We start from the raw sequence: 13,959 nt of genomic DNA, 5'->3' as shown, positions 1-13,959 counted from the left end.
CATATATATATATATATATATATATATATATATATATATATATATATATATATATACATATACGGAAATCTACAAGAATCTTCTTATTATAATACTTTTAATAAGAATAATATATATACAAAGGAGGTATTCCGCTATTATTCAGCGTGGTAGCCCTCTCATATATTTATGAAAAATATATATTTAAAAAAAGCATGAAATTCAACTATTAATGCTTAGAAGAGCCAAATTTGGCTAACAATTTTAAGTGCATCTGCTGAAGTTACCAAAGCATGCATAAATGGTGTGGCAAAATATCATATATCGTTTCTGACCTTTTAAAACGACTTAAAATTCTTGAAGATAAAAAGATAAATGTCTCAATAGCAACATCAAATAAACCGACAATAATATTCACATATGCACAAGCAACATCAATTCAGAAAAATCAATCAAAACCAAAAGAAACTGAAGTAGTAATGATGGCAAAAATTACAAACGAGTTTAATAATAAAAAAAGAATTGAAAACAACATTATTATAAGTGGTTTAGCTGATCATACTACTTTGGACAAACAAATTAATGAAGAAAACGATAAACAAACCATTGAAACATTACTAAAAGCAATTAAACCATATTTTTCAATAACAAATGCAAAAAGAATAATTCGACTAACTAAAAATACTAAAAGATCATAAGGACCACCTGACCTCATCTTAGTTAAATTGGAGAACAAAGAAACTTAAAATTTTATTATTAAAAATTCCAAAAAATTAAATCATAATATCAACTTCAAAAATATTTTTATTAATAAAGGCAAAACTGCAAACGAGAGATTGTTTGACAGTGAACTTAGAAAAGTTAGAAATACTAGATATGCAGCACTTGCTCATGAAGTTGAGGGAACAAATGGGAGGCAACGATACAATGAGCACAATGGAAAAAAATATTATTGGGGTATACGATCAGGTGAACTCAAATGGATTAAAATCAAATCTGCATAATTTACAAAAAAAAAATGGGTATGCAAAATGTTCAATCTGCTATAAAATATTCTGCTATTATTCATGATGTAGTGCAAAATCATTCTCTAGATATTTTATACTCACTGAAACTTGTATAAGGTCAGACGACTCTTCTGCAATTCAAGAAGATATGGCCCCACCAGGCTTTAAAACAATTCAGTACTGTCAATCAGACCATCGTGGTGGAGGCGTTGCAATAATACACCAGGACAACTTAAATGTCAAACCGCTCTTTACTTGCCTGTCTTATGAACGTACATCTGCCAAAATAAATTTGGCTTATAATATCTACAATATTACTGCTATTTATCAATCAAATCCAATCATTCCAACAAGTATTTTCTTGTTCAAATTATCTGATCTCCCAGAAGAACTTCAAACATTATCTGGAGAAATACTTCTGTGTGGTGACTTGCTGGTACTACTCCAACAACCTGCAATCCATACTTGCTAAGATTCTAGAGACCTACAACATGATACAAAGAGTTCAATCTCCAACTCGCATATCATCTACTACCGGTATAGCCAACTTGCTAGATTTAGTAATAAATCGACATGATGACATTTCACTCAACAATATTCAAGTAACTGATGAGGGTATTTCAGATCACTATATGATTTGGGTTACACTTTATCATCAACCTTCAAATAGTTTAAATTTTGCTTTTCAAAACGAAACTTTAGAAAACTAAACTTGCCATGCTTTATAAAAGAATTGCAAGTAATGCCATGTTGCTAATCACCTGAAAACAATGTGGGTGATTATGCTGAACAAGTAAGAGCAAATATAACAACTGTTCTCGATCATTTAGCACCCATTCGGAAATACTCAATGCGACCTGGTAAACATGATGATAAAAAGTTATCTTCTGATGCCAAGATTATAAAAATTCAGACGTCGTAAACTGGAGCGTTGTTATAAAAAAAAAAAGGAAACTTATCAGATAAAAAACTATATCAAATTGCATGCCGTGAGGCATCAGCAGCAATTCATAAATCCAGATGTAATCATTATAAGGCAAAACTAAATTCAGCATTTGGTAATCAGAAAGAAACATGGAATATTGTCAAGAAAATACTACAATTAAATAGTTCTAAAACTAAAAACACAATACCAGAAGCAAAATACAATATAGTCAGTCAAAATTTCATACACAAACTTGAAAGTATAAAAAATACTATCCAGGAAAGGCTTTCAAAAAACCCAAAATCTAAATTCACCTCAGAGTTATATCCCCCGGAAGATTTTTTAATAACATTTGGTACAGCCACACCTACCGATGTGTCAAAAATGATCAAAGCTCTCAAACCTAAGACATCATCACTTGATATTATTCCAATAAACATCCTTAAATCTTGTTCAGAACTTTTCAGTCCGATTATAGCTCACCTTGCTGACCTCTCATTCAAATCTGGAATTTTCCCAGCTTCATATAAAGTTGCTCCAATAACATCAATTCCCAAAAAATCTGGACTAGCAGAATGTGAATTATCAAATCTACGCCCAATATCAAATCTTGATACAATTTCCAATATTCTTGAAAAGCTTGCATTATCTTGTCTTCTTCCACATGTAACTTCATCTATTAACTTCAATCCTTTACAATTTGGTTTTAGATGGAATCACTGAACCGAAACAACACTATTAAAGATATGCAATGATATCCTGCTAAACCTTGATGATGCTTTGAACACTATTCTCCTATCTCTGGACAGATCTTCAGCATTCGATACAATTGATCACAGCCTGCTGATTGCCCGTATTAAAGATGAGTTTGGGGTCACAGATATTGCACTAAAAAGGCTGACATCATACTTGCACTCTCAAAAATCTTTTGCTTCAATTGGATCAACAAAATCTAGACTAATAGCAAGTTCAACAGGAGTACTACAGGGTAGTGTATTAGGCCCATTTTTATTTTCCATTTTTGTTTCATCTATATATCGTATTATAGCTAAACTCGGTACCAATCATCATCAATATGCTGATGATACCCAACTTTATACTGTCATCAGCCCAGGCAAAGACAGCATTAACAAAATCAATGTGTGTTCTGATGCAGTAACAAAGTGGTTTCTAGAAAATGGACTTCTGTTTAACCCAAATAAAACAGAAGCTGTTTTATTTGGATCTAGAAAACAAATTAGCAAACATAAAAATGATTAAAAAATTGTTTTTTCTGGAACAACACTAACTACGATAAATTCAGTAAAAATTCTTGGTGTCACCCTAGATTCATCGCTCCCTATGGACAAGCATATAAACAACACTATTAAATCCTGCAATTAACATATTCGTACACTTCGCCACATTCGTCCATGAGGCATTTTTAACAATCAGCTTGACTATTGTAACAGTCTTTTATCTGGTACTTATCAAAAAAATATTAAAAAACTCCAACGAACTCAAAATAGCTTATCTTGAATCTTTTTCCATTCTCCAAATCATTTAAATTCAGAAGTATTGCTGAAATCTCTTCATGGTTACCAATAAATCAAAGAATAATATATAAGATATCAGTTATCACATATAAAATTTTATTATCTAAATCTCCTGCTTATTTATTTGAACTCCTAGAAGTCCGAACTTCAAAACAAAATACTAGATCATTAGACAGTTGTCAACTTACACCAATTTTTTTTTAATTTATCATGGCAATTTCTTATTTATAATTAATCATTTAAAATATAAGAAAATATGTTTGTTATACAATTTTTGATTTTTTACTTACACAGGTATTTTGCGTGCGCAAAAACTCATTCTACAAAATAGTTTTACTATTTGTTATAAATGCTTATGGCTTTTTAGTTTATAAAATATCAATTTTATTATTAAACTTATGTTTTGAGAATATTATTTTCAGCAAATAATAACATTTTTGATAAAAAAAAGTCATTAAAAACTCTGTTCATAAAACATTATGACACCCAAAGATAAATATTTAAATACAACTCAATAAAAACTTGTTTATAAACCTAGTTAAACAAGGAAATACTTAGAGAAAAGTTGAAGAACTTACAAACATTCCATTTACAACAGTTGCAGTTATTGTAAATAATACAAACAATATAAAACGTTTGAAAAGTTTGAAACGAACTGGACGAAAATAGAATGAATAAAAAAAATCTGTTTAAAAGTGCAAAAAATATAGCAAATCATCTGAAAAATTTAACAGGATACACAATTTCACTAACATTAGAAATCGCATTTATAAAGCAGGGTTTAAAGGATGTATAGCTCGGAAAAAACCGTTTTTAGCAAAAAATCATATGAAGAGAAGAATGAATTTTGCAAAAAAGTATTATTTAATGCCAGCAACAATATTTTGGAAAAAAAGTACTTTAGGCTGATGAATCCAAATTTAATTTGAAAAAATCTGATGGTGCACAGAGAGTTTGGAGAATAATGGTTGAAGCATTTAATTTGAGTTGCACGAGAGAAGCAGTTAAACATGGTAGTGGAAGTGTAATGTTATTGGGTTGTATGGCATGAAATGGTGTTGGTAAACTAGAATTTAATGATGAAACTATGAATGCTGATTTGTATAACAATATATTGAAGTGAAATTTAAAATCTTCTGCTAAAAGACTTGGATTGGGAAACAGTTTTTTGTTTCAACAAGATAATGATCCAAAACATACTGTTAAAAAAACTATAACCTTTTTTGATGAAAATGGCATTAATGTTTTTTAATGGCCTTCACAAAGCACAGATTTTTCTTTTACAATTATTTTATGCGCAAGTGTTTTTATCCCCTCCTTTTTGTTTTAAACTCTTAAACAGGCAATTCAAAAGCATAAAGAAAAATTTTTTTGAAGGTTTTTTACTAAATGAATAATTGGAGAAAAAAAAAGTTCTTTATAATTACTGCATAATACAGTATTACAGTATTTTATATAAAGATGTTAGTTTTATTGAAAAATTACTTTGTACGTATATATATATATATATATATATATATATATATATATATATATATATATATATATATATATATATATATATATATATATATATATATATATATATATATATATTTATATATATACTCTGTGGCTTCTCGTGTACCTCACACGAAACCGACATAGAACTCATGTGGGAAAAGCTTTTTTTTTTTTTTAGTGGGTTAACTAATGCATGTTAACAGAATGTATGCAAGTACTTCGTACCACTGGGCTACTAGAAACATGCTCGTGGTCTTCAGTTGAAAAGATCTAATCTAGATAATAAGATATAATAATAGTAATTTTAAAAGTATTGTTAAGCAATTTCGTAAAGGATAACTCGTAGAAGACTAGAGAATCTTTGTTGAGTACCTTAATTTATTGGTTTATACGGTCATTATTGTTAAATAACAGCAAGTGACTGTTTGAATTGAGTATAAGGTATTTTAATGTTTTTTTTTCCAAGTGACAGGATTAATTCTTTTTTGAGTTCTATATTTTTTGATATAATCTGTTGTAAAGGTACGGAGCCATAGGTAAATTGATCTTTATTATTAGTCTTTATGCATGTTTTTGTTTTATAAAAAGAGAAGTCAATTTTAATTTTTGAGTACTAGCCTTTTAATTTTGCATACATATGATAACAATGAATTAGAAAAAATAAAGAGGATTTAGGTTATTTAGAATATCCCTATATTTTTTGAAATTTTGGTGGTCAAGGTACTTATACGGGTTTTCCACGATATATTTTTGTTAATTATTACTCTAAAAAATTTGGTTGTTTTAGCCTTTTCTATGTTTATATTATCTATTTTAGTGAGGAAAGTATGGTTGGTAAATTACTTTTTTGTTTTTTGGAATGAAACATGTATTTAGTTTTTTCAGTACTTAGTGTTGTTTTTTTTGTTTTTGTTTTTTTATTAATTATTTTAGGTGCTTCAAAATTCCTTAAAAGGACTTCTTGAAGCACCTAACAGTTAACTTAAAAGCACCTTTCTCACAACCTCAGTTTTAATGGTTGTCAAGAGTTTTGTGTCAAACACGCACAAGTGGGCACTTATACTACTACTATTACTATTACTACTACTATTACTACTACTATTACTACTAGTATTACTACTACTATTACTACTACTACTACTATCACTACTACTACAACTACTACTACTGCTACTACTACTACTACTACTACTACTACTACTACTACTACTACTACTACTACTACTACTACTACTACTACTACTACTATTACTACTACTACTACTAATAATAATAATAATAATAATAATAATAATAATAATAAAACTGCTGCTGCTACTACTACTACTTCTACTACAACTACTACTATTACTATTAAACTCTGAAATAAAATTTAATCGTCGGCAATTATTTTAATGGTAATTGCCGGCTGCTAATGTTGAAATAAAAATCTTATGGCTAAACTTAATATTAGTATTAGTATAAATTTATAGCAAATGGTTTACAGTTACAACAGTTTTACGAACAGTTAGGATATATATACAAAGAAAAATTATAGAAAAGGTTGGAGTTTAATAGACTTACAAACACTTTTACGGGTTCGGTAAGGTAGTTTAATTTAATGCTCAAACTATAAGTTATCATAACATTGTCGAAGTCTATACATTTTTATAGGCAGTGACGCATGTTCAGATTTTATTACTACTTAAATATTAACTAACTATTATTCCTTTTTAAATTTCATTTATTAGATACATCAAAGTATACATGCATCGACTGATATAGCCGAACATGGGTATATACATCGGCTGATATAGTTGTATGTACGTGAATACACATGTTAGGGTTAGGAATTAAGCAGGCATTTTTTTTAAATTTCCTTTTTTTGTTTTTGTATTAATAGTAAATATTACATTCAAAGTTTATTTGCTGACGCTGCCGGCAATTTTTTCAGAATAATTTGCCGACATTGTCGGCAATTGCCACTCGCATTTAATTTTTTCTTTATGTTATAATACATTGTATATATATGTATATATATGTATATATATAAATATATATATATATATATATATATATATATATATATATATATATATATACACAAAACTTATGGAAAAAAGCTAAAATCTGCTACAATGAATTTAAACAAGCAATATCATTAACATATCAAATGGACTTATTATAAATATTTTTTAAATAAAATCAAGAATGTTAATGGTATATTTTGATAACTGTAATTGTATAAATGTAACTACGGAAGAATTAACACACTAAGTTATAAATTTTGATAGTGAAAATACACACATATCTAACATTACTACACTTATATAACATTAAATTCAATTATTAAATTAAATTAAACTTTTTTAGCAACATAATTTGGGTTTGCTTTAACTATGGTTAAATAAAGGCAAAAAAATCGGAAAGGGGTAAAGTTGCAACATGGCGGTCAACTTGGAAAGCAGTGTTTTGTTTTTCAAACAATCTTTATATGAAAGTAATTTTTTTTTAATTTAATATTATTTACAATACTTTGTATATATATATATATGTTAGTTTGTATGATTTGTTATTATATTTTGGCAACATTATGTTTTTTGACAAGGTAAGTAGGGTAAAGATTAGGTGTTTATTTTAACTGTTTTTTATCATAACTAATTTATTTTAGAGCCAATCTTAGACTTGCTTAAAATAAAAATCTTGCTTAAAATAAATACCTAAAATTTTAAACTTATAATTGATAAATTAAAAATTTTGTAGCAATGTAAATTTTAACAAAGGTTTAAATTATTGTTTTGAACAAAGTTGCAGAAAAGGGTACGTGAGCATGTCAGGACAAAATAAATAAAAGTTGCAAACTTTAACAATGAATATAAATATTATTGTTTATAACAATTACAAATTTTATCTTTACAAAAGTATTACATAATGAAAACTTGAAGCTTTATAAAAGGCGCACATTAATTCACACTCGTAAACCAAAGTTTTGAATAAATACGTGGCAAAAATTTTCTTCAAACTAAACTGCGTTTTCTAAAAATAAATTTTAGCTGATAAAACTTGAATTTTAATTCATTCAGTTTTTACAATATACTATTAACTAATTAATTTACTGATGCATTGACAGGTTGGACATCCACTTTCATCAAGAACATATCCATTTTCACAAAAAATCATACACACGGGCCCACATATTGGTTGACCTTAAAGCAAAATAAAATTGTGTTAATTTTATAATCTATTAGATAGATAAAAGAGAGAAACATTCTTACTATTACAAAGACAAGTTGGACATCCATTTGCGTCAAGTACATTTCCATATGGGCAATATATATCGCATACTGGTCCGCATATTGGTGGATCTTAATAAAAGATAATAAAAGATTTTTATTTCTATGCTTTTTTTCCAAAAGCAATAGCTGTTTTAATAAAGAATTTAAAATTTTTTGCAGATTAATATAAAATAGTAAAACAATGACTACCCCTCCGCCATAAGAAACAGAGCCAAAGATAAATTTTTCATTTAAGACTATCCGGCTTACTAAATAACCGGTTGTAAATTGTCTTCCACTCCCTAAAATTGCTGCTGGGGAATAAAGAATAAGCTGTCGGATTATTCTAAGAACAAATTAAAGGAGTTTGCCCTAAAGATAGTATCTTTGATATTGCCCATCAAGAGGCGTTGGCCATGTTGGAATTAAAAAAGGATAAGGAAATTCTTATGAAACAAAATAAAAAGGGTTGACCAGGCTTTATGCTTGGAGTTGATCTAAAGTTAGCTTAAGCTGAAGAAAGAAAACTATGAAAAGAACGTGAAAAAAGAGACCATCAAATTGAAACAGGATGTTTAGGCACGTTTGCGTTTAGTTTTTATTGTTGTTCTAACAAAAGCACCAACAAAACAAGATAAGCAAATTAAATATTTTTATAATTCATTTAGTCCTTTACTTCCTTTCCCTTTGTTCTTAGAGACAAATGATGAAAAAATGAAGACAATTATGAAGAGAAAAACACATGCAATGAAGAAATCAAAGAAATGTGCTGCAAATGAACATTTATACTTACCAAGAAACTCATAGCAAAAGAATGAAGCGCAGCGTTCAAAAAAACTTTAACCAGGAATCTCTGTTGTTGGATTGGTGTAATGTATCTGACAAAAACCCCATTCGTATACTTAAAGCTACCTTAGAATGACAAAGGTTTTTTTGAAAAAGCGTCAGGGTTTTAAGGAAAGATTGAAGATTGTGAAATCACTAAATGTTGTAAAAGAACAAAGAGTGAAATTAAATACAGATTTAATAACCTTCTCACCAAAGACGAAAAGCAGAAACAATATATTTTACAATTAGTTCACAAATGCCAAAAGCGATATTCTGATGTTTCTAAAAACAATTTAAAATGATAAAGGTCTCTAAATGAAAAAAATTAATTAAATTTTGATTTTTAAAGTTATCAACTTTGGTAGTTCTACTCAATGCAATTCATAGTTTCCTAGTTTAAGTTTAAACCTTAAGGAATACAGTTTTCCAAACTTAAGACAAACCAAAAGTATTTTTAACTACAACCATGCTAGTTCCAACCACCAGCCAAGTATTTTAAAACTGTTACCCATCTCTATGGAACATAGGCTATCATCCAAATCTTCAAAATGAAACAATTTTTCAAGATTTTGCTCCTATTTACAAAGAAGCACTTTAAAAGTCTTTAACACAACCAACAAGTTTAGCGCAGTAAAAATAACACTAATTTTATAAACTGTAACTGTATTAATGAAGCTACATGTTTATTAGGAAGTGGATTACTAAATAATGCCGTTTATAAAGCAACTTTTACATCATATGACGCCACTTATACAGAAAAGTCAAAAATTGATTACTAAGTTGATATTAATAAAATTATTAGCAAAAACTCTTTTAAGCTCAGGTCGGCTAACCGAATAAAATTTTTAATTTAAGCGGGTATAAAAACTTTTTAAGGTAGTCTAAAAACTTAAGGAAGCAGGTATTAAATCTATAGTCAAATGGAGCATAATTAAAACATGTCAATCTTATTTTCCATTCTCAAAAAAATGTAATATTTGCTTAAATCAAAAATCTTTTTTAAAAACATTTTATCAAAAATTCATGTTAAACGAAAAAGCGAAATGGTTTCTTTTTGTTATTAGAAAGAACTTTTTATTTTTATTGATATCGTCATTTTGATATCGGTCAGACTAGGGTTAGGACTATTGTAATTGTAATTGTAAAAATTAAATACAATAACACATTACAATTCAATAATATTGTATTGAAATATTACAGAAACAATAAAAAAAATTTATTTTGGTATTTAATTGCTGTGATGAAATACAATTACAATAAGTATTGTATTGTTTTTTTTTCTAACAATACAATAAAATTCGAAAACTATTGCATTGTATTGTTTTAATGAAATAAAATTACAATAACTATTGTATTGTTTGATGAAAACAATTACAATAACTATTAATTTTAATGCTGCAAAGGAACTTAAAATATTTATGAAAATTAACTTTAGTAACACAAACAGTTAAACATAATAATCCTTCTTAAATAAAAATGCTTATGTCTTTTATTACAATAACAATATATTGTTGTTGTAATAAATAAAACAATAACAATATATTGTTATTGTATTACAAAGACGAATTACAATACAATATTTATTGTTATTGTAGTGGGTCATTACAATACTTTTTTTTTTCAGATGTTGTTATTGTTTTATAAAGATGAATTTCAATACAATAATTATTGTTATTGTATTACAGAATTACAGTAGTTGTAAATCACAAATGTTGTGATTGTTTCTAAATTAAGTTAATACAACCCAGTCGGCATATCTAGTATTGTAAATACTCGGAATATTGATCACGTATAACATACCGCCGTTGATACCAGAAAAATACGCATTTAGTTTTAAGTTTCGAATTCGAGTTCAATACCACTTATTTATCAAAAATACCTATTATTTAATATTTGATCAAAATCGGATACGATATCGTACCGGATTTTGATCAAATATCAACAAACAACGGAAAGATGAAAATCTTTGCTTTAAAGCGCATGCTTAAACTGAAATAGTGAAAGCAAAATTTAAATTAAAAAGTTTTCTCTTGAGAAATTTAGTAAAAAGTTTGTCTGGAATGAAAAGAAATAGTCAGGAATACATGAAAAGTTGTATGAAGAGATATCGTTCTGCTAAAGCAGTATCGCATATCCCCAATACGGTTACAGTACTTTTTTGTACTAAAAAAGTTAATAAAACTTTATCAAAAAAATATTTATTACTACTTTTAAATTTATTTAGTTTTATGAAGTCCCAAGTTAATATAATTCAAATATATTATAAATCCTATCATTTCATACCTTGCTTATTTTATTATGTTGATTATTATTTTATTAACATTTCTGTTATGCTATTACCTTTTTTTTGTACTGTTTTAAAAAATTTAGAAAAATAAATTAAAATTTCGAGCCAACACTGACATTTTATTGTTGCTAAACTTTAAATTTTGTTATAAGAAATGCAGTTCTTCTATCTGTTTTTTGCTTTTTATTCAATAAGTATTTGATTTAAATTAAATATGATTATAATTTGATATTTTATTACGCGATATATGTTTTTATATATGAATATATATATGAATCTTTTTAGATTTTTTCATGTTATTTTTAAATTTTTTGTTCGCGCAATTCAAGTTATATATGTTTATAGTTTGCATATATGTTTACATTATGTTCAAAGTTAAAAAATCTTTGATAAATATATGTATGTGGTAATATGTGTTATGTAATTGTTTTATAAATGTGTCATTAAAATAGTATAAAATGTATCTATACACAATAGTATTGTGTATATAAATATTATATTATATGTTTATATATGTTATATAAAGTTAAATAAATGTATTTTATTTTATAGTTATTATATATGTTTATATTATGTTGTTTCCATGTTTTCAAAGTGTGTGACTTGGCAAACATGTTGAGCAAGATTTTGTGTAAAGTTGTTATTTATGTTACTAATGTTGTTACATTTGGCTTACCTTTATGTTGGTGTCTATTGTTAAAAATTATAAGTGGTTTTATTATTGAAACTCACTGCTTTTAATCATTCACTAAAAGCCACTAAGGAAAAATCATTTTGCCGTATATACATTTTGTTTATATCTCAATTTGAATTTTTAGAACCATGAAGTACAAACGTGATTTTTTTTCTAAAAGCTAACATGAAATAAGAATATTTAACAACTACTACTCTCTTATCATGACATCTTATCTCTATCAGATATATTGATTTTCGATTCATATATGATGTTTTTCTTTGTATTTACTTATCCATGACATTTTTTCATATCAGATTTATAATATGATGGATTTATGCAATATAAAAGAACAAATGTATGTAAATTTTTATGAATTTTTTCCAGGCTTTTCTAAATGTGTTTCTTAATAACATGGTTTTACAAGCAAGGTCTGCAAGCAAATTTGAGCTGAAAATTTTTTTCAGCTTTTAAGGAGAATTGGCATTATTCTTTGTTTAATTTAATTTGTTTAAATATTATAGTTCTAACAAATAAATGTTTGTTTGTTCTTGGTTTTTTACTTATCTGTTTTCAGATTCTTATAAACTAGGCAACTCAGCTAAGCAAGTTTTGTTTTATTTTTTAATGCTATTGGAAAGAGCTGAAAGTTATTTTTTATAGTGATGAAACGAACTGAAGTGTTTTTTAGTTACTTCACTCGGTGTAATTGATACTGGTTTGAGTAAGTTTACTATTTTATTTTATTTCATATTGTTTTTAATTTATATTTGATATATATTATATTAGATATATATTTTGTGTATTTAACATGGAAAACTGAGTGCAATTTGTTGACACGAAAGTTTATAAACTTAAATCTGCCTATATTTCAGTATATTTATATATATATATATATATATATATATATATATATATATATATATATATATATATATATATATATATATATATATATATATATATATATATAGATAGATAGATAGATAGATAGATATATATAATTACTTTAGAGTAAAATATACTGACTGACATTGCTTCAATTTTTTATACAAGATTGTGCATTTATTATTTTTGTTTATTATTTTATTTCATATTGTTTTTAATTTATATTTGATATATATTATATTAGTTATATATTTTGTGTATTCAACATGGAAAACTGAGTGTAATTTGTTGACACGAAAGTTTGTAAACTTAAATCTGCCTATACTTCAGTATATTTATATATATATCTATCTATATATATATATATATATATATATATATATATATATATATATATATATATATATATATATATATATATATATATATATATATATATATATATATATATATATATATATATATATATATATGGTTATTTACCATCCACATTTTGTGAGGCCACGATTATTCCATTAGTAAAATCTAAAATAGCTGATTTAACAGATGTGAACAACTATAGAGCCATAGCTGTGTCCTCTGCTATGTCAAAAATTTTTGAGAGTCTTTTATTGCAGAAAATCAATTTGTACAACATTAATAAAAATGATGATTACCAATTTGGCTTTAAACAAAATCACTCAACAACATCATGCTCAAACTATTTTAAAAAGACTGTGCAGTATTACACATCTAGAGGAAGCCATGTATTTGCTTGCTTCATAGACTTTAATAAAGCATTTGACAGTGTCAATTACTGGCTGTTGTTCAAAAAATTATTAGATACTGGTCTGCCCAAAAAACTTGTTAGTTTGCTTGCATTTTGGTACAGTAATCAACAAATGTCTGTTCGATGGCAGAGGACAAAATCTAACAGTTTTGGAATTGGGAATGGGGTTCGTCAAGGAAGTATATTGTCACCACTTCTATTTAACTTTTACATACAAGATTTGATTTCATCAATATCAAACCTTCTTATTGGATGTAATATAGGTGGTATATTCATGAATGTGTTGGCCTATGCTGATGATATGGTTCTAA

The 13,959-nt window shown here is 26.8% G+C and overlaps 1 protein-coding gene across 2 annotated transcripts in view; it reads right to left on the bottom strand.

Annotated features, from left to right (window-relative positions):
- Positions 1–7,790: 7,790 nt before the first annotated feature.
- Positions 7,791–13,959, bottom strand: part of LOC136075515 (antistasin-like) — a 34,995-nt gene continuing 28,826 nt past the window's right edge. For both annotated transcript variants that reach the window (XM_065788899.1, XM_065788900.1), the window contains 3 exons: positions 8,204–8,293; positions 8,045–8,134; positions 7,791–7,964 (listed from right to left, as the gene is read on the bottom strand). In XM_065788899.1, the coding sequence (XP_065644971.1) occupies positions 7,951–7,964; positions 8,045–8,134; positions 8,204–8,293 (194 nt within the window). In that variant the 3' untranslated portion in view covers positions 7,791–7,950. The remainder of the gene's footprint in view (positions 7,965–8,044; positions 8,135–8,203; positions 8,294–13,959) is intronic.

This window comes from Hydra vulgaris, chromosome 01 (genome assembly GCF_038396675.1).
Source record: "Hydra vulgaris chromosome 01, alternate assembly HydraT2T_AEP".
In the NCBI taxonomy this organism is placed as follows: Eukaryota; Metazoa; Cnidaria; class Hydrozoa; order Anthoathecata; family Hydridae; genus Hydra; species Hydra vulgaris.
The sequence above is the reverse complement of the archived record's forward strand: the minus strand, read 5'-3'. Positions and strand labels throughout refer to the sequence as shown.